Below are 19,144 nucleotides of genomic sequence, written 5' to 3'. Positions count from 1 at the left end.
TAATGTAACTGGCATCTCCTCCTTTCTCCATGCTTGACCTGCAGTTATTTCTGCCCATATTCAGCATTCCTGTATCAATGGTCAAAGGATGTTTGGAAAATCATATTACATCTACATGATCTGTGTCAACCTGTTCAAGAGCCTTCATGAGGAATCCTTTCTAATCACTCACAGTCCTGAAACCCTTAGTTAGTTCTGATTTACTGATGACATATTTATGATTTAGAGACCCATTGAAGACATCCCACTGTCATTCATTCAAAATCTTAACACCGATCTACCACCTGTTTTATATTGTCCTCCTTGGCCCCTAGAGCCACCTTCACTTCACTGATGGCCACTTTCAGACACTTTAAATTAAACCCATCACTCACCAGAAGTACATCCACTCTGCAGCTGCTACCCGTCTTACATAAAAAAGGTCTCACCTCCCTCCCCCATACAGACTGGCAACCAGTGGATACCAAATTTTCAGTGAAAGGCAATTCTTTTCCTAGGGTACTGAGGATCATACTGAAGCATCAACAGAGTATATCAACCCTTCCAACCCTGACTTAAACAGAACTCCTCTACCCCTATTCAGTTGTCCACCAAAATTATGCAGTATCTTTGTGTGTCCTTATGGCCATCTTGTTTCCAATCCCTTGACCCCTGGGTGATATTCCTGTATAAGACCCGGATGCAAGACCTGTCCTATACATCTGCCAACCATTCCTAGACCAATTCTATCACTGGCATCACTCATCACAACTAGAGCCACACATGGAAGCAGTCACAGCATATAACTATGTTGAAAGTACTATGCAGCATTCTATGTAGATATGAGCACTAAACTATCCACTCACATGAACAGAAATTGTCAAACCATGACTGCTTAGCATGCTATGCAAGTGGTTGTCCTCAGCATTTGTTTTACAAGCCATGCTACTTGGATTCTTGCCAACAGCCTTAAGTTTTTCTGAATGTTGTGGGTGGGAAATCTCCCTTCTACATATCGTTCATTCCAGTTAAGATTTCAATATTTGCTAACTCTTGTGCCACACTTGTCCTCCTTCTCTTCTCCCTTCATGTTATCAACTAATTTCACCAATTGTTCCCGTAACATGCTCTTACTTTTCCTGTTTCCTCTATCTACTACTCCATCCTTACTCATAACTTTGAACCTTTCCATATCTCCTATATGTATCTACGAGTTTGTATTGTTACCCCAGTACTCTCCCATTTTCCTCTCTGTTTTCATCCTGGCACACCTATCCCTAACTTGACCTTGCAAAACAGTTACATGTTCTATCCCAGCACTATCCTTCATAACCCCCCCCCCCCCCACCCCCCCCCCACCTACTGTACCATTCATCCATTTCCTCACTCTACATATATCTCTGTTCCCCCACCACTTATCCCATTTGACATCATTGCTGACCTCATTTAGATAAACAGCATTGCAATACAAGAGCCTGTGCTGAGTTGAGCATGTGCATTGGTAGTCCTAATAAAGGACATTCTCCAAAAATAAAGCATTTTCTTCTTTTATAAGCAATTACCTACTGTTCAGAATTCCTTCTGTTTGGCGGGCAGTGTTCTATCCTACATACATACTATCTCTATTCCTGGATTTTCAGTTACTGATATTGCATGTACATGCACAGTTGTACATTATATGTAGATCTGAGTGTATATGTGTATTGATTTTAGGAATATAATAAGGAGAAAGTTAATATCTTTCCATCAAGTGATGCTACAGTATGTGTAACAATACTGTGTGTCATAGCTCAATGATTTGGGTTTAAGTACACCCCTGTGAATCAAATACACAGCTGTATGAATACCATTATTATGATGAATTATGAATGCAGATTTACCGTTTGGAAGAGGAACATATATCCTTTTCTCAAATCTTCGGCGAAATGCCTCATCAATGTTCCATGGATGGTTGGTTGCTGCTAGTACCATTATCACCTTGTTATCTGAACTGAAAAATTTTTGAGAGCACTTTTGTTATTTCTGTATGATGGAGGAATTACACACACACACACACACACACACACACACACACACACACACACACACACACACACCTAAGAAATGCTCATAGACTTGATGCACGTGCAGACACATGAAAAGACAAATGGACAGGTATGATATTTACTGCACTATGGCTATAATGCCCTTTAAGACCTGATTTAAAGATTGTTATGTATTCATATTTGATCTTCAGCTGTACCCTGATCAGAAGATTTATATTTGTTATCACTGGAAGAATTATATGCAAGGTAAAAGTGAAGTTTTTGTGTGCTTGGAGGCTTTATTTAATATATGTGCAATGTAACTTGGCATTTTACATGGGGGATGCAGGAAGCAGGGGAGTAGGTATAATCCTCTCCATTACTCCTAGCACAGTGTAAAAGGTTACAGTGCACATTTTGTAGTGACAATTCTTCTTGTTAGTTTGATCACATGGTCAAAGAGAATTACATGTAACAAAGTATGCTACATTTGCATTACTGTGTAAAAAAGCTTCTTGTGCTCCAATACTGATTTAGAGATGGCTGTAGATCACACTTGAAATCAATAATTGTATAAACACAATCAGTGATTATTGTCTGGTATAATAAAAGACAGAAAAATAACTAATTTTTTCAGTCATTGCCCTACAATTATCTTTTATTTCACAAAAGATGCACACTGTTTACTTATTGGTTTTAACCTATATTTATTAATACATAATATATTTCCATAGAAACATTGAAATTAAAAAATGAAATCAGTTAATTAACTCAGTTCCTGCAAAATCATTTTTCTATTGTGACAACAGAAAAATTGTAACATACTAGAACTTGAACCTGGATTTAAATTAGACTCATAAATAATAATACAGTAGTAACTTGATTAATGAATCTGTTTCGTAGTTTTCAATGTTTCCATGGATGTTAACGTCCTTGTGTTGGTGGTATAGGGTACAATGTCCATTACCCCTGTGATGCTGCTACCACGTATGCCTTGGAAGAATCTCTTGTTGTAATGTTCAGAAGAAATACAAGGGGAATATCAATCATACTGAGGCTTTGGGTCACTCTTGGAGACATAACTGGATAGGCTTGCATAACCACAGTAACCAGATGTGTCTCAAAATTCTGATAAATATTGTCTATTCAACTCTTCTATGGTATAAATGGAATTGTCCAAAAAATATACGTCTACACACACACTCTGCCAACTACTGTGACATGCATGACAGAGGGTACTTCTCACAGTATCAGACACTACAGTTTCTTTCCAGTTAATTTGCATATGCAGTGTGGGAAGAATGACTTTGTTTACATTCCAATTAAACTAATTTTGTATTTGCAGTTGGTATATGAGTGAATTTTTTAGGCATCTGCACTACATTCCTAGATTCCATATATATTAATAGTTCTTGAAACTTTGTAAATAGGCTTTCACAGGATACTTGGTGTCCATTTTAAAGCATCTGCCAATTCAAGTCTTTCAGCATTTTCGATGGTCTCCTTCAAGTCAAACAAACATGTGACCACTTGTATAAGTTCAGTATCCCCTATAAGTCCTGTTTAGTATAGTTTCCACACACTTCAACAATAGTCTGCTGTGGAACACACAAGTGTCTTGGAAGCAGTCATCTTTGTAAACTGATAGCATTTTACCTAGGCCTATACATTTTCTGGCCAGTTACATTATCACAACACATTATTACACCCACATAATAGGATGAATGGACTGACTCCAACTGTGACTGCTGCTTATGCCATTGCTGTTTCTGTTGTGTGAATATTTCTTGTTATTTATTTTGTTTGCTTCAGTTGTAAAATTAATACCGTATTTTCAGTACAGGTACTTTGTTGTTAATTATTTTATCCTTTTTGAAGTGCTAGAAACCTGTTGCTTATTGTAATAATTAAGGAAGAATCATTCGCAATTCTTTTCACAGCTTTAAATGTTTTTTTAGTCGTAATATATTGTTCAGTTCTCGTAAAGGCTTTCTTTGCAGGGAATTGGTTTTTGCATAATTTAGCGCCAATTTTTTTGTCTCTGCATATTTCGCCATCATTTTGTAGCTTCTGTCAACGGAGTTCGTCGATTTTACTTCTTAAATCTTTAACTTCATCAATGAGCATACTGATAAAAAACGTAAGTACCATCTTTGTTATTAAAATTTAGTCCTAGCTCATCTTCCATGCACAACCATATCTTCCATTTCGAATTCACATTTGCACAAGAGAAATGAAGCAGTTTTATATTTGATGCACACAATTCCTTTAAAGGAACGATTTCCACAGTAGCAAAGACCTGAAACTCTTCGACTTAACGTCGCATTTTGTTCGCTTCTGTACTCTCGAATTTCTCTGATTCTACATGTCTCTTTTCCGTAATTTTTGATATTATAGTGCAAGCTAGACACGTCCTGTCACTAAATATGTTGATATTTTTTTTGCATGTGCAACACGTATTTGCTCATAGTTTACTTTTGTTTGTCGAGCAATTCGACTGATTGTTGGCGCTTAACGCCAAGTTGGGGAAACGTTCTGCAGCTCAGAATTTTCATTTATTACATGCGAAATCTTATGTCTTATAAAGCCCACATTTTTTTCTAAATTTGTAATGGATTCTTTCAATTTGACTATCATAATCCCCATAAATAGGCTACCTGTTTTTATGGCAGACTTGAAACTTTTAGTCCGCAGCTCGTGGTCGTGCGGTTGCGTTCTTGCTTCCCGCACCCAGGTTCCTGGGTTTGATTCCCGGCGGGGTCAGGGATTTTCTCTGCCTCGTGATGACTGGGTGTTGTGTGGTGTCCTTTGGTTAGTTAGGTTTAAGTAGTACTAAGTTCTAGGGGACTGATGACCGTAGATGTTAAGTCCCATAGTGCTCAGAGCCATTTTTTTTTTTCGAAACTTTTACTTGCTTGGTAGAATAGAATAGAAACCTTATTGTCTCATAACATGTCATATACAATCAGATGATTGGGACATAGGTGACTCGTCAGTTTAAAGCTATTTTCTAATTGTAAGTGTACAGAATAATTACAGGTATTTTGTGATTTTAAGTACCACAAAATGGTTTAAAATAATCATGTTGAAAATAAAGTATAATTAAGAATAATTATTTACTTAAAGTACTTTTTTAGCATGACAGAATAAAATGTAACATCAGGCACAGTTATTTGTAAGTTCTTTAAACCATACAGAGCTTTTGTATGTTTACAAACTTTGCCATTAATTTTACTGCAATAACCAGTAGTCTCCAACTATCTCTCCATAGAGAAATGCACTAAAGACTTCCAGTTGATAGATGGAAAAGTTATTCTCATTAAAATTAACCAGAAAAAATTTCAATGAAACCAGTTTTGCTACTGCACTGTATACCTCTAAATAAGACAAGCTTTGTAAATTGTCTAAGACAATTTACAACACATCCGCCAGGAAAGCTTGAAGAGTCACAAGACAAGCTTTGTTGGAAACCTTTGCTACAAGACAAGCTTTGTGAGAAACAACATTACCCTTTTCATCCCTTTTTTTGCCTAAAAACCCACTTTCTGTCAATAACATCACATTCATTTGGCTTACATACATAATCTCATGTGATGTTTTCTTCTAGGGCTTGCAGCTCTCTTGCTTTAGCATTTTCCAATTTTTAGCTTCACTGCAAGACATTGCTTCAGCATAGGTGCTGGGGTCTTTGTCAATCACTGCTGTCAACAGGCCTGACACATAATCCTCCAATTGATTTGGGTGTTGAATTTTCCTCCTGGATCTAAGATTGTATGTGTTCTTGTCCTCTGCATCCTCTAAACAAATTTCTGTTTTCACTGTCTTCACTGATTTCTTGTTCTCCTCTAGGCTGACTTTTATTTTCTTCCACAACGTTAGTCCTCATTTCTTCTTTCCATTCCTCTAAATCTGAAGCTTCATCTATGTTCTTTTTATCACAATGAATAGTATCTGACTATTTTACATGAACATCAGCTTTCTTCTTCCTTTTGGATACTGCTGGTGGCAAAAAATAATGTCTTGCTGCATCTCAGTTCTCTTTGTGGAAGGTACAAATATTCTGTAGCCCTTCACATCATTATCATAACCCACAAATAAATCTATCTTGTTTTTGGGGCCTAGTTTCAGTCACTTTTCCTTGGGTATGGGGACAGACATATGAGTTTCAAATATTTTCAAATCTGCTAAGGGGAATTCTCTAACATAAAATGCTTCAAAAGGAGTTTTACTTTCTATAGGGCTTGGACCAGTTTGATTTAATAAATAAGCCACCATGTTAACTGCTTCAGCCCAGAAATGTTTGGAAATTCCTGAAATCATTGAATGAGCAGCTTTAACCAAGGTGTGCAGTTCCCTTTCAGCTTTTCCACTTTTCTGTGGAGTGTACACAACACATCTTTGATGGGCTATGCCATTTTCACTCAAAAATGTACCTAAGTCAGTACTCATAAACTCCAGTCCATTACGACCCCTTAGAACTTTAATTTTCCGACAATTTTCTCTCTCAGTGTTTGCATAAAATTCCTAATCAAACATTTTACTTTATTCTCCTGTTTCATAAAGAATACTTTGTGTTAACCACAGTTGTCATCCTTCAAATGCAAAAAATATCTTGCTCCTCCAAGAAGCCGGCCGCAGTGGCCAAGTAGTTCTAGGTGCATCAGTCCGGAACCACGTGACTGCTACAGTCGCAGGTTTGAATCCTGCCTCGGGCGTGGATGTGTGTGATGTCGTTAGGTTAGTTAGATTTAAGTAGTTCTAAGTTCTAGGGGACTGATGGCCTCAGATGTTAAGTTGCATAGTGCTCAGAGCCATTTGAACCAGTTCCTCCAAGCTAATGCATCTCCATGGGTCCACAGACATCTGCACGAATCAGTTCGAGTGAGGCATTAGCTCCAGAGGAACTGACAGGGAAAGCAAGTGATGTTGTTTACATACTAAACATTCTTTACAAATGTTTTCAATGAATCTCACTCCTTTATATAATAAAAACTCTTTCACTTGCGTAATGCTCTGATGTTACAATTATTTGTGCCAGACACTCAAGTTTTCAATATATATAGACAAATTGACATGTTATTACTGTCAACCACAGTGTGTGTTTCATCCACATGCATAAAAGAAACCATTGACAGTTGTGACTGTGTTCCGTTTAGTGAAAACAGTGTATGATACATTTTGTTGACATGTTTGAATAATGCACAAACTTTGCCTTTACTCTTCAAGAATTCACATTGTTCCTTGTTTGAAACTAAACACATATCTTTGTGTAACACAGTTCTTACAGAAAACAGATTGAATTTCAGTTCAGGAGCAAAAAGCACTCCACTAATTACTGTTTTGATAAATTTAACTCTGATCCATGCATACAGTTCCACAGTACCATGCTCAGTCACATCAAGAAGTTTACTGTCACCCACAGTAACTTTCATTGAGCTTTGCACACTGTCCAGTTTTGTAAACAGTTCTCAGTTTGTTGCACATATGCTCGCTAGCACCTCATCCAATAATTTTCTAGGTCAACTCCTTGATTCATACACATAAAGGCATTTACATTCTGAGCCTTTTTGCCTTCCTTTGATTTCAACAGCCTGCAATCTGACTTCAAATGACATCTTTTCTTACAATAATTGCAACTTCTTAGTTCTATATTTGCTTTACTTTTACTGTCCTTTGCGTAGTAGCTCGTCTTACCACAAGCATAACAGGTAATTTTTTATTGCCTGCTTAGACTGACTAAAGCTACCTCCGGCTGATTGCACTGATTATTTCTCTCTTCCTCAATGAGCAATCTTGAAATTAAGTCATTTAACATTTCCTTCTCAAAGAATATGGACTCCCATGCTGAACAGAAATGTTTATATTGCCCTTGCAATGACATTACCACTTTTGTTATGATCATTTTATCTGAAAGTGGTTCTCCCACTTGCTTGAATATTGTGTTGATTTTTTTGTGTTTTCGACACAATGGTAACCACTGCGTCATCATCAAACTGGAGCAAGAAACACTTTCGCTGAAGTAGGTAAATACTGTGGACTCTTTTTCATACACAGTCTCAGTTTTGTCCACATGCCAGCTGATGAGTGAGTGGTGCTACCTCCATCCAGGTCACAATAAACTCCTGTGTTTTTGTGTCCTTTTCCTGCCATGTCTTTACTTCTGCTTCTCTCTCCTGTGGTGACTGAGTAACAATGCTATTGGCAGTATCTAAAAGGTCTTTTCCTCTTAATATCACATCCATTTGGAATTTCTACACCACCTAATTGTCCCCTGCAGACAATATTAATGAAATTGATGTGTAGATTGTTCCATTGTGCCACGCCAACACTATGCCGGTGACATCAAAAGTTTTGCTGTTACGCATGACACCAGGAAACAACTCTCTGCCACTACACTGAAAACAGACTTATGCACCTAGAACCATAACCTGTGATCATGAACAGTAAATGAACCATGAAAATAAGCCCGTTTGTGCAGAGTTTATTGCAATGTGTAACAGCTTACAACTAATGGCAGACAACAATACAAACACAGAATAAACAGAAAATGCAAAAGCATTTAAAAATGGTAGATAACACAAATCAAAGATAAACAGTGTTGCTTCTTTAAGATATCATTAACATTGTACCATTAACAATTCTTCTGTGGATCTGACAAATCTGCGACCATTCATACTGTCCTTACACCAAGGACAGCACAAATGGTCACAGATTTATTAGACCCATGGAAGAGCATTATAGAACTACTGCATAGCTTGAGTGTTTTGTAAGCAACCTCCTTTGTAAACAGATTATGTATTCTTAGTGTACTACCAATGAGACAAAGTCTGCCACTTACTTTATCTACAACTATGCTTAGGCAATTTCTCCATGTAATATAACTACAAATTGTTACAACCTTGTATTTGTACAAGTTGACTGATTCGAGTTGTGACTGATTGTTATTGAAGTTGATGGATACGACTTTTTTCATTTTGAGAAATGCACAATTTTATATTTCTGAAAATTTAAAGCAAGATGTGAATCCTTACACCACTTTTAAATCTTATTAAGATTTATCTCAGTAACTGTGCAATTTTTTCAGGTAGTTCTTCATTACACATAAATGCATCTGTGAAAAGTTTGAGGTTAAAAGAAATGGCTCTGAGCACTATGGGACTTAACATCTAAGGTCATCAGTCCTCTAGAGTTAGAACTACTTAAACCTAGCCGCCTACGGTGGCTGAGCGGTTCTAGGCGCTTCAGTCCGGAACCGCGCGATTGCTACGGTCGCAGGTTCGAATCTCCTGCCTTGGGCATGGATGTGTGTGATGTCCTTAGGTTAATTAGGTTTAAGTAGTTCTAAGTTCTAGGGGACTGATGACCTCAGATGTTAAGTCCCATAGTGCTCAGAGCCATTTGAACCATTTGAACTTAAACCTAACTAACCTAAGGACATCACACACATCCATGCCCAAGGCAGGATTCGAACCTGTGACTGAAGCAGCCGCGCGCTTCTAGACTGAAGTGTCTAGAACTGCTCGGCCACAATGGTTAGTGTTTGAGGTTATTATGAGTATTGTCTGATAGGTCATTAATATGCAACGTGAACAGCAAGCATCCCAAGAAACCTACCTATGGGTTGCCTGAAGATACTTTTACATTTGTTGATGGCCCTCTAGCCAAGATAACATGCTTCATCCTCTCCACCATGAAATCCTCAGTAAGTCATAAATTTCAATTGATATCCCACAGAATCATACTTTCGATAAGAAGTTTAGGTGAGGTACTGAGTCAAATGCTTTTCAAAATTCAAGAAATAATGCATCTGCTTGACTGCTTTGCTCCATAACTTTCCAGATTTCATGTGAGAAAAGTGTGAGTTGGGTTTGCATGAACAATGCTTTTTGATCCATGCTGGTTGCCTTGCAAGAGGTGATTTTGTTTGAAGTCCTAGTTATGTCTGAACTCAGAATATGTTGTAAGTTTCTATAATGATGCATGTCAATGATATTGGACAGTAGTTTTGTAGATAACTTTTGCTATCCTCCTTGTAGATGGGTGAGAGCTGTGCTTTCTGCCAACTACTGGACACAGTTTTTTTTGTTTGAGGGATCTATGGTATATAATATTTTTACGAGGGGCACTAACTCAGCCACAAATTCTGTATAGAATCTAATAGGAATTCTATCAGGTCATGGAACTTCATTCAATCTTAGCAGTTTAAATTTTTTCTTAATAGTAGTGACACTAATATCTATATCACCAATCTTGGCAGTGGTGCAAGCATTAAATTGGGGTAGTACTCCTGGAGTTCAGCATTTCTGCTTTTTAGGAGTGCTATTAACCCTGGTGCTTTGTTGCAACTGCTTCAGCAATTGATACTGATAACTAGGACTTCTATACTTTTTTGGGTGGATAGGGGGAAGGTGGCAAGGGGAGTGCATTAATTTTGACCTTACACTGATGCTTTTACAGGTGTCATTACTCAGACAGCATGAAGAGTCAGGTAATATAAAAAAAATCTTTTGTGCACCCCACAAACCATCAACTGTCTTGGTAACAGCTTCTGACGTGTAGTGCAAACCTGACACATCTAGACAGACCCTAGATTTCTCTACTCTATGGTGCAATTCTAAGAATTTGTAGCCTAACTTGTCGCAGAACCTCCAAAGTCAAAGTGATTCAAGCCGCCTTCTCAACTGAGAACCAGGGGAAATGCTGCAGAATGTATGTCTGTGAAAATGGCTATTCTTTTCAGCCTTTCCTTCCAGTCGTGGAAGGCTTCAAGTATGATTTTGAAGCTTGCCTGACAAGCACTGTTTGTTCAAATATGCTCCACAATACACAGTTGTCTGTTCCCTCAATGGGTGCTGCAACGGCCTCCTCAGAATGTTGAATGGGCATACGTGTGGAGTGCGTGTGGTGATCCTTCCCATCCTTTGCTGAAATTTTTCTAAGGGTACAGGTATTCCTGTATGTTATAAGTGTCAGTGCTTAATAGACCCCATACTCTTTTAAATTTTATCCCCTTGACATGGGACACAGCAGATTCCCAAATAAGTGAAGTGAGTCTTACTGGTTCAGTTTCAGTTTCAGTGAAAGACAGAACCTTGAATTCATTGGTTGGGGGTGGGGTGGGTGGCTGTAAAACCTTGAGTTCTCTCTGGTCCCTGTCTCCTCTGTACAGGGCCCTGAGACCTACCACACCATCCACAATGGCGAGTAGTGATAGATCCTGTACTTGCTGTAGAGGAAACAGGGGAGGATTGTATTCAAGGTATCTTTGGTACATGTTTCTCTGTAGCCCTCCAAGTACACCTGTTTGATGCAGCTCCAGTCATCTAACAGTTGTCAGATCTGTTTCCAGCTGTCTACAAACAGTAAGTAACTCATCACAGGCCTGAGAACAACATTCGCAGTTGAGCATATTGTGACTCATGGAATGTTTCACAAAAGAGTAAACTTATAACTTTAAATGAAGCTTGCTGATTTGTGTTTAATTTTTGGATTTGTTATGCTACAAGTATTACAAGTGCCCATTAAGAACTGAATTAATTAACACCCAAGGAAGACATTTCTATTATGACAAAAGAAAAACCTGGGATAAAATTTGCTGATTTCCTGAAAGAATTTGTTTTCTGGGGTTACACTCACTAGCAAACTCAGCTAACTAACTAAAAAATAGTGGACATGTGCAGTGCACAGTCTGTTATTTTTCAGAGTGTTTTCAAACTTGTTCTTATTTTGAGTTTTAAACACCAGTGGAGTAGTTTGACCTTTTCTGTGACAGAATGAAGCACTTTTTGTTTCAAGGAAAAAATCTGGTCAGATATTCTTTAACTTATAGAGTAGCAGTTGTAGTGACCAAGAGTGCATAACAGCTGGGACACCCAAAAATCCAATACACTACCTGGGAAAATATAGGCTATATTTAATATCCCTATTTAGTGCCAAAACAGTATGCTGAGGAATGACACAATAATAAACAGTTACATTTTCTCTCTCTCTCTCTCTCTCTCTCTCTCTCTCTCTCTCTCTCTGTCTGTCTGTCTGTCTGTGTGTGTGTGTGTGTGTGTGTGTGTGTGTGTGTGTGTGTGTGTGTGTGTGCATGTTTCAAAACTGTTTATTGTATTTTATGTGTAAAATTTTCACACTGTCAGCTCATCTGGAATTCACAACAATGGCTTAGGGACTACATATGTTTCACAATCTCTGCATTATTAATCTTCCAATGTGCCTGTACCCTAACCTTTTTCTTTTCTCAGACTCTACTCAAACACTGATTGCAGTGTCAACCACACAGGCAACACTTGTCCATATAACTTAATTAATGGATGTTTCTTTACCATTTGAAGTAAATATGGTGTTCATACCTGTTAGAATTAAGACCATCCATTTGAATCAACAGTTCTGCCTTAAATCTTCGGGAAGCTTCATGTTCTGAATCTGTACCACGTTGTGAACACAGTGAATCTATTTCATCTATAAAAATAGTGCTTGGGGCATAAAAGTGAGCCTGAAATATAATGTATATTATTAAGGAAATATCTTATTCATTGCAGCAAATTAAAATGTGCAAGTTGAAAAACTGGTATGAGTGAGACCCAGAAAACAAAATCACTTTGAAAAATTAATACAAGTATTCAATCACTATTCCAATCATATTGCCTTTTTTTCTACATGTCATTATATTTTTAAATGTACATTGTGTATTTGTAATGTAGCAGTATGAGCTGTTAGCCTAGAATATACAGTATATTATAAGAAATGAGTTGATTGGCATATATTTTAGATAAACTTGTTCTACCAATATTGAAACATGTAGGCAACAAATTAGCTGTATGTGATCATATGAACTGAATTATTTGTTATAAAGTATAGGCCACAGCTTATGCAGTGGATCTCCTGAAACACTGCTTTACAGAGACACTTTAATGGAGCATTATGATGTGGAGATGCTTGTGTCAAAGTTACTCTCAACTATTTTTAAATAATTAATATTTTTGATATTTATATCCAGTCTGACAGGACAGTAGCACTGAGCATTTTCCTAACTATGGGTATCAGAGTCTAGGTGTACAATGAATATCCTCTTTAGTTTCTTAGTATTCAATCTGGATTTGCCAAACTTGATTATCTATATTTCTAGTTTCACAATATGCTCCACTTTTTTCTGAGTTGTTGGCTACCCTCTCCACCACTTTCGTCTTCTAGTTTTTAAATCTTATCCATTGGTTTCATTATTTATTTATTTCTTATCCAGTGACAATATGACTTTTTTGACTTGGGAACCTGGTTGGGTCTCCTGCATATCTCTTAAATTGCCCCTTTTCTTTCAGCCCTTTCTTCTATTTTAGTCAATAAAGGAACATCTGATTCCAAAGTCTACTATCTTTATCATCTGCTGTTCTTGTGTTTTTCTACTGGAACCTCATAAGTGTCAATTTTCCATTTCAGTTTAGAATTTCCATTGTCATAGACTGTTGTCAGTTGCACTGACTGAAAAAATTATGTATATTCACACCAATATTAGTTGAACTGAGAACAAAGAGTATCAACTTAGTTTACAAATTCCAAGGATTTTAGAAAAGGGAAGGGAAGGGAGGAAAATGCATTGAAACCTGTAAAATAAAGTGTGAGAAGGATGATGCACTGAAAGAATCAGCTCAGAGGACATTAAAAAAATCAGAGTGTAGCAACAAGCATATCAATTCTGAAGACATTAATGAAATGCTATTATAAACAAAACAGTGTACAATGTAAATGCCTTGAAGTTGTTCTCAGAATGAAACATTAAACCTGAAGCAAACTTTAAGCAACAATAAAAATTCCCAATGGGTTGAAGCTATATGTCAGACTGAGACCTGAGTATAGACCTTTGCTTGCCTTCCACATAAGTCACATAATTTTAACCTTTCAGGAATATTTCTCTGCAATAAATGTTATACTACAGAGTAATAATTTAGTTTTGCCAGCGCTGTGATCTAGATTGTTCCAGCTTGAATGCAAATGGAGTAGAGAGTATTAAAATGTACTATTAGAATCTGCACAGTTTCAGTTTTTTAACTCAACTGTCCTGTTCTTGAGATTAATAGCAAATTATACCAAACCAGCTCCAAAAAGACGTACTGTGCTGCATGGTTTGTTTGTAGAAATATGCTCTATAATCTCCTCAGGCTCTGTAACACTAACAGTGCTGTCTTCCCTACTAGATGTGTTGAAGACAGGATTCTTCATTATAATGTCAAATGTAAATATATGTAGTGTTAATGACAGTCTACTTTTATGACAGTGATAGAACTGATTTGTTCTTTATATAATTAGGACAACTGCAAATGTGTATTTACCCATATACAAAAGAGGGCACTACTTTTTAAAAAATCTGCTTACTTCTAAAAAATAAATTATTATCCATGAACTGGAAAAAAGGAAAGTTACTTTATTTAGACCATTATGGTCTATGGTATGCATATTTCTATTGCTCTCTGAAAAACCCTCAAGTTTTGTACAGATTCTGCATTATCTCACTAACATAAGCATAACTGATAAATACACAAACTGCAAGCTTTACTTTTCATACACGTCAGATGCTTACTTTTGAAATTTAGTGTACCAAAGCAACCCAGGCCACTTTTGTTCCTATATTTTTTTTTCTTTTGCTGCATACACTGCCATTGTCTTCAAATGTCTGAAATACAGCTTTTCAACTGGTTCTATAACTTCATTGTTAATTTGTACAATTTTTTTCCTGTGTACTGATTACAAATCATTTGCAGGCAAACAACACAATGTCATCAGCAAAATGAAGATTGTTCAGTTACATTCCATTAACAAATATTTTTCACCATATGTACCTGAAAACTTCACCTAGGGCTGCTGTGAATAGCATCGGTGATACAAAACTCCGTACATGCTTCTTTTCTCAATTTTAAAATTCCCATTATCCTGGTTAAATCTAATGATAGTCATTGCAGTGGTTTATGCATTCATCAGCATAATAACATAGGTTGAATCAATGTATTGTCTGTCAAGGACTGTCAGAAGAGAATTTACTGACATTAAATTTAAGCTTTCTCAAAATCTCTGAATCGTAGGCAAAGTGCAACTACTTTCATGACTTATAAATGGTTGATTGTGCTATACTGACTTCTAAAACCAGATTGCTACTTTGACTGATTAAAACTGATTTTTATGCAGTTAGTGAAAACTTAAGTGAATTTTCATTATTGTATAAGCGTACCATTTCAAATAATAGTCGCACAAGCTTTTCTGAGTCTCCACGGTATTTTGAGGTAAGTGTTGCTGAAGAAATATTGAAGAATGTTGAACCACACTCAGTTGCAACTGCCTTAGCCAACATAGTCTTTCCTGTTCCTGGAGGTCCCACCATAAGAATTCCTTTCCATGGTCTTCTTATTCCACAGAAGAAATCAGGCATCAGCATTGGGAGTACCATGGCTTCCTGAAACATAGAGTGCTTTTTCAGCCTATGTAAATGTCAATATGCCATTCACTGGTCAGTAATTGATGATTATATAGAACATTCATTCTGGAAGTTCTCCATTTATCAGAAAGAAATGAGTTTGTAAATTAATAATAAAATAGATTTAATGGCAATGTATGTTCCGGAAATAGAAATAATTTCACTTGACTGATGCATGTTCTTTGAGGATCTTGGAAAGAATATTTGTAACATTCTCATAGTGGATTTTTTGGCTTCAAAATTAAATTAGTTACGCCAACTTTCTCACTGTATGTCCTACTCAGTTAAGTAATTAAAAATATGACTCAATTAAAATAAAGTAAGTAAAACAGATTTCTTAATAGCACAGGTTTACAGAGCCAGTTTTTCTACAACAGAATATTTGCATCTGTATGAGGTCAGATATATATGCTGATGGGAAACTGATTGCTACCACATTGGAGTAATAGCACTTTTGTTGTTTCACTGAATTGAGTGTTTCAGTATGGTACATGACTGAAATGTAGTCAGACCATGCACTGGCTGTACACAGAACAGCTGCACACAGAAAGGCAACATGTTTGACTGACAAGTGACACAAGTCAGATGCAAGGGACAGCTTCATCCCTGAAGCTATACAGGTACTGGAGCTTTCATTGGCCACAATTTCCTGTATATACAGTGGCTATATTGATCCAGGTAATACTGCAACTACAGTTATCAGAATTTAGCTGGTAGGGATTTCCATCACTGGGCTGAGAATTTAACCTTAGATAGACAAACCACAGCCCTCCAGATCACTTGCTATTTTTGTACACAATATTTGGGAAACAATACCATCAAGACCTATCGCATCACCATAAGGTACAAAAACCGCCATCACACAATAAACAATTTGCAAACCACACCTCGCAGACCAGAGCAATTAGCATAAGGGAAAAAACACTGCAAATGGATGCTCAACAAAAAGTAAAAGGTCACTAAGGCAGATGAGTTCCAGAACAGAATTGCATATTTCAAAATGTGTGTGTAATCCTATAACGATCAAGATGCAGTCTAATAAGTGGTAATCTCTTCATGTGATGAAATTCATATGAGACTGAACGTGACCTCTGGTGCATGTACTCCTATCATTCATAGGCTAAGGATTCAGGTACTGGCTGACAGATCATGTGTTTATATTTGTGATTTATAGGGTCCTACTGGAGATATGTATTTTCAGCATGATAATAATACACCCATCAAAAACAGTTTTGCATCACCTCGGTTCCAAGAGTTCCAGAACCTGTACAGAAAATTGGAATAGAGATCAACATAAACATAATTTCTGCCCTTTTTATTGCTCATAAAGACCACATATTGCATGTTGTACCACCACACAGCGAGACCTTCAGAGGTGGTGGTCCAGATTTCTGTACACATCGGTAGCTCTAATACCAAGTAGCATGTCCTGTTGCATTGATGCATGCCTGTATTTGTCATGGCATACTAGCCACAAGTTCATCAAGGCACTGTTGGTCCAGATTGTCCCACTCCTCAATGGCGATTTGGTGTAGATCCCTCAGAGTGGTTGATGGGTCTCGTTGTCCATAAACAGCCCTTTTCAATCTATCCCAGGCATGTTCAGTAGGGTTCATGTCTGGATAACATGCTAGCCACTCTAGTTGAGCAAAGTCATTATCATGAAGGAAGTCATTCACAAGATGTGCACGATTGGGGTGCGAATTGTTGTCCATGGAGACGAATGCCTCGCCAATATGCTGCCGATATGGTTGCACTATCAGTTGGAGGATGGCATACACGTATCGTACAGCTATTACAGCACCTTCCATGACCTCCAATGGCGTATGTCAGCCCCACATAATGCCATGCTAAAACATCAGGGAATCTCTGCCTTGCTGTACTTGATGGGCAGAGTGCATTCAACCTGACTGGGTTGCCTCCATACAGGTCTCCGACGATTGTCTGGTTGAAGTTATATGTGACACTCATCGGTGAAGAGAACATGATGCCAATACTGAGCAGTCCATTCAGCATGTTTTTGGGCCCATCTGTACCACATTTCATGGTGTCATGGTTGCAAAGATGGACCTCGCCATGGACATTGGGAGTGAAGATGCGCATCATGCAGCCTATTGCGTGCAGTTTGAGCCGTAACACGACGTCCTGTAGCTGCATGAAAAGCATTATTGCACATGGTGGCGTTGCTGTCAGGTTTCCTCTGAGCCATAATCCATAGGTAGCAGTCATCCACTGCAGTAGTAGCCCTTGGGTGGCCTGAGCGATGCATGTCATGAACAGTTCCTTTTCTCCCTGTAACTCCTCCATGTCCAAACAACATTGCTTTGGTTCACTCTGAGACTCCTGGACACTTTCCTTGTTGAGAACCCTTCCTGGCTGAAAGTAACAATGTGGACATGATCAAACTGTGGCATTGACCATCTAGGCTTGGTTGAACTACAGACAACATGAGCCGTGTACCTCCTTCCTGGTGGAATGACTGGAACTGATCGGCAGTCGGACCCGCTCCATCTAATAGGCACTGCTCGTGAGTGGTTGTTTAAATCTTCAGGCAGGTTTAGTGACATCTCTGAACAGCCAAAGGGACTGTGTCTGTGATACAATATCCACAGTCAATGTCTATCTTCAGGAGTTCTGGGAACTGGGGTGACACAAAACTTTTTATGATGTGTGTAAATACCCACATCATCACATCATCACATCACTCTTGAATGTTGTCAGTGTGGTGCTCTATGGATATTAGAGTATGGTCTAATTTCAGTCCTATTGAGCAAGCCTGGGATTCTACACATCATTAGACTAGTTTCTACCAGATGTGAATCATCAATCAGTAAGAGTCCATGGGGCAACTAGTGTCTTGCAAACCCCATGCCATTACAAGTGTCCACCATCATCATGGTACTGTATGTTACTAAGGAAATGTGTATCATTCCATTACTCTTCAGTGTCTATTTCATTGATGTATACATCTTCATAAACAATAAATAATGCACAGTATGTGAATGTCTAAGTACCTCCACACTTGTTCTCCTATATCTTAGTTCTTCATCATGATCATAGATGTTAACCTTGAAACTTTATTATTAGGTTTTTTGCTGACAAATTTTGTGTATTGTGCTTATATGCAAAGTTAACCATCTGAAATGTTAGCCTCTCATCTGAAACATCAGGAACTTTATGCCATACTTTCTAAAATGAAAGCAGCTTCTTGTACCTTTACTTATTTTCTTCAAGTGCTACTAAACACACTTAAGAGCCAAAGAAACCAATACACCTGTCTAATATCATGTAGGCCCCAAAAAGCATGCAGAAGTGCCACAACACAATGTGGCATGGACTTGACTAATGTCTGTAGTAGTGCTGGAAGGAATTGACACCATGAATCCTGCAGGGTTGTCCATAAATCTGTAAGAGTACAAGGGGGTGGAGATCTCTTCTGAACAGCATGTTGCAAGGCATACCAGATATGCTCAATAATGTTCATGTCTGGGGAGTTTTGTGGCCAGCAGAAGTGTTTGAACTCAGATATGTTCCTGGAGCCACTCTGTATCAATTCTGGATGTGTTGGGTGTTGTTGGAATGCACAATGGACATGAATGGATGCAGGTGATCAGACAGGATGCCTACGTACATGTCACCTGTCAGAGTTGTATCTACACATATCAGGGGTCCCATA

General features: G+C 37.8%; 1 protein-coding gene across 1 annotated transcript in view; it reads right to left on the bottom strand.

The window, feature by feature from the left end:
• The window catches only part of LOC124555751 (katanin p60 ATPase-containing subunit A-like 1), a 62,011-nt gene that overhangs the window by 33,627 nt on the left and 9,240 nt on the right, over positions 1 to 19,144 (bottom strand). The window contains exons 2-4 of the mRNA XM_047129774.1: positions 15,226 to 15,447; positions 12,359 to 12,501; positions 1,860 to 1,969 (exon numbers count right to left, since the gene is read on the bottom strand). Coding sequence (XP_046985730.1) covers positions 1,860 to 1,969; positions 12,359 to 12,501; positions 15,226 to 15,447 — 475 coding nt within the window. The remainder of the gene's footprint in view (positions 1 to 1,859; positions 1,970 to 12,358; positions 12,502 to 15,225; positions 15,448 to 19,144) is intronic.

This window comes from Schistocerca americana, chromosome X (assembly GCF_021461395.2).
Source record: "Schistocerca americana isolate TAMUIC-IGC-003095 chromosome X, iqSchAmer2.1, whole genome shotgun sequence".
In the NCBI taxonomy this organism is placed as follows: domain Eukaryota; kingdom Metazoa; phylum Arthropoda; class Insecta; order Orthoptera; family Acrididae; genus Schistocerca; species Schistocerca americana.
Note: the sequence above shows the minus strand (reverse complement) of the source record. Positions and strands in the feature narration are given on the sequence as shown.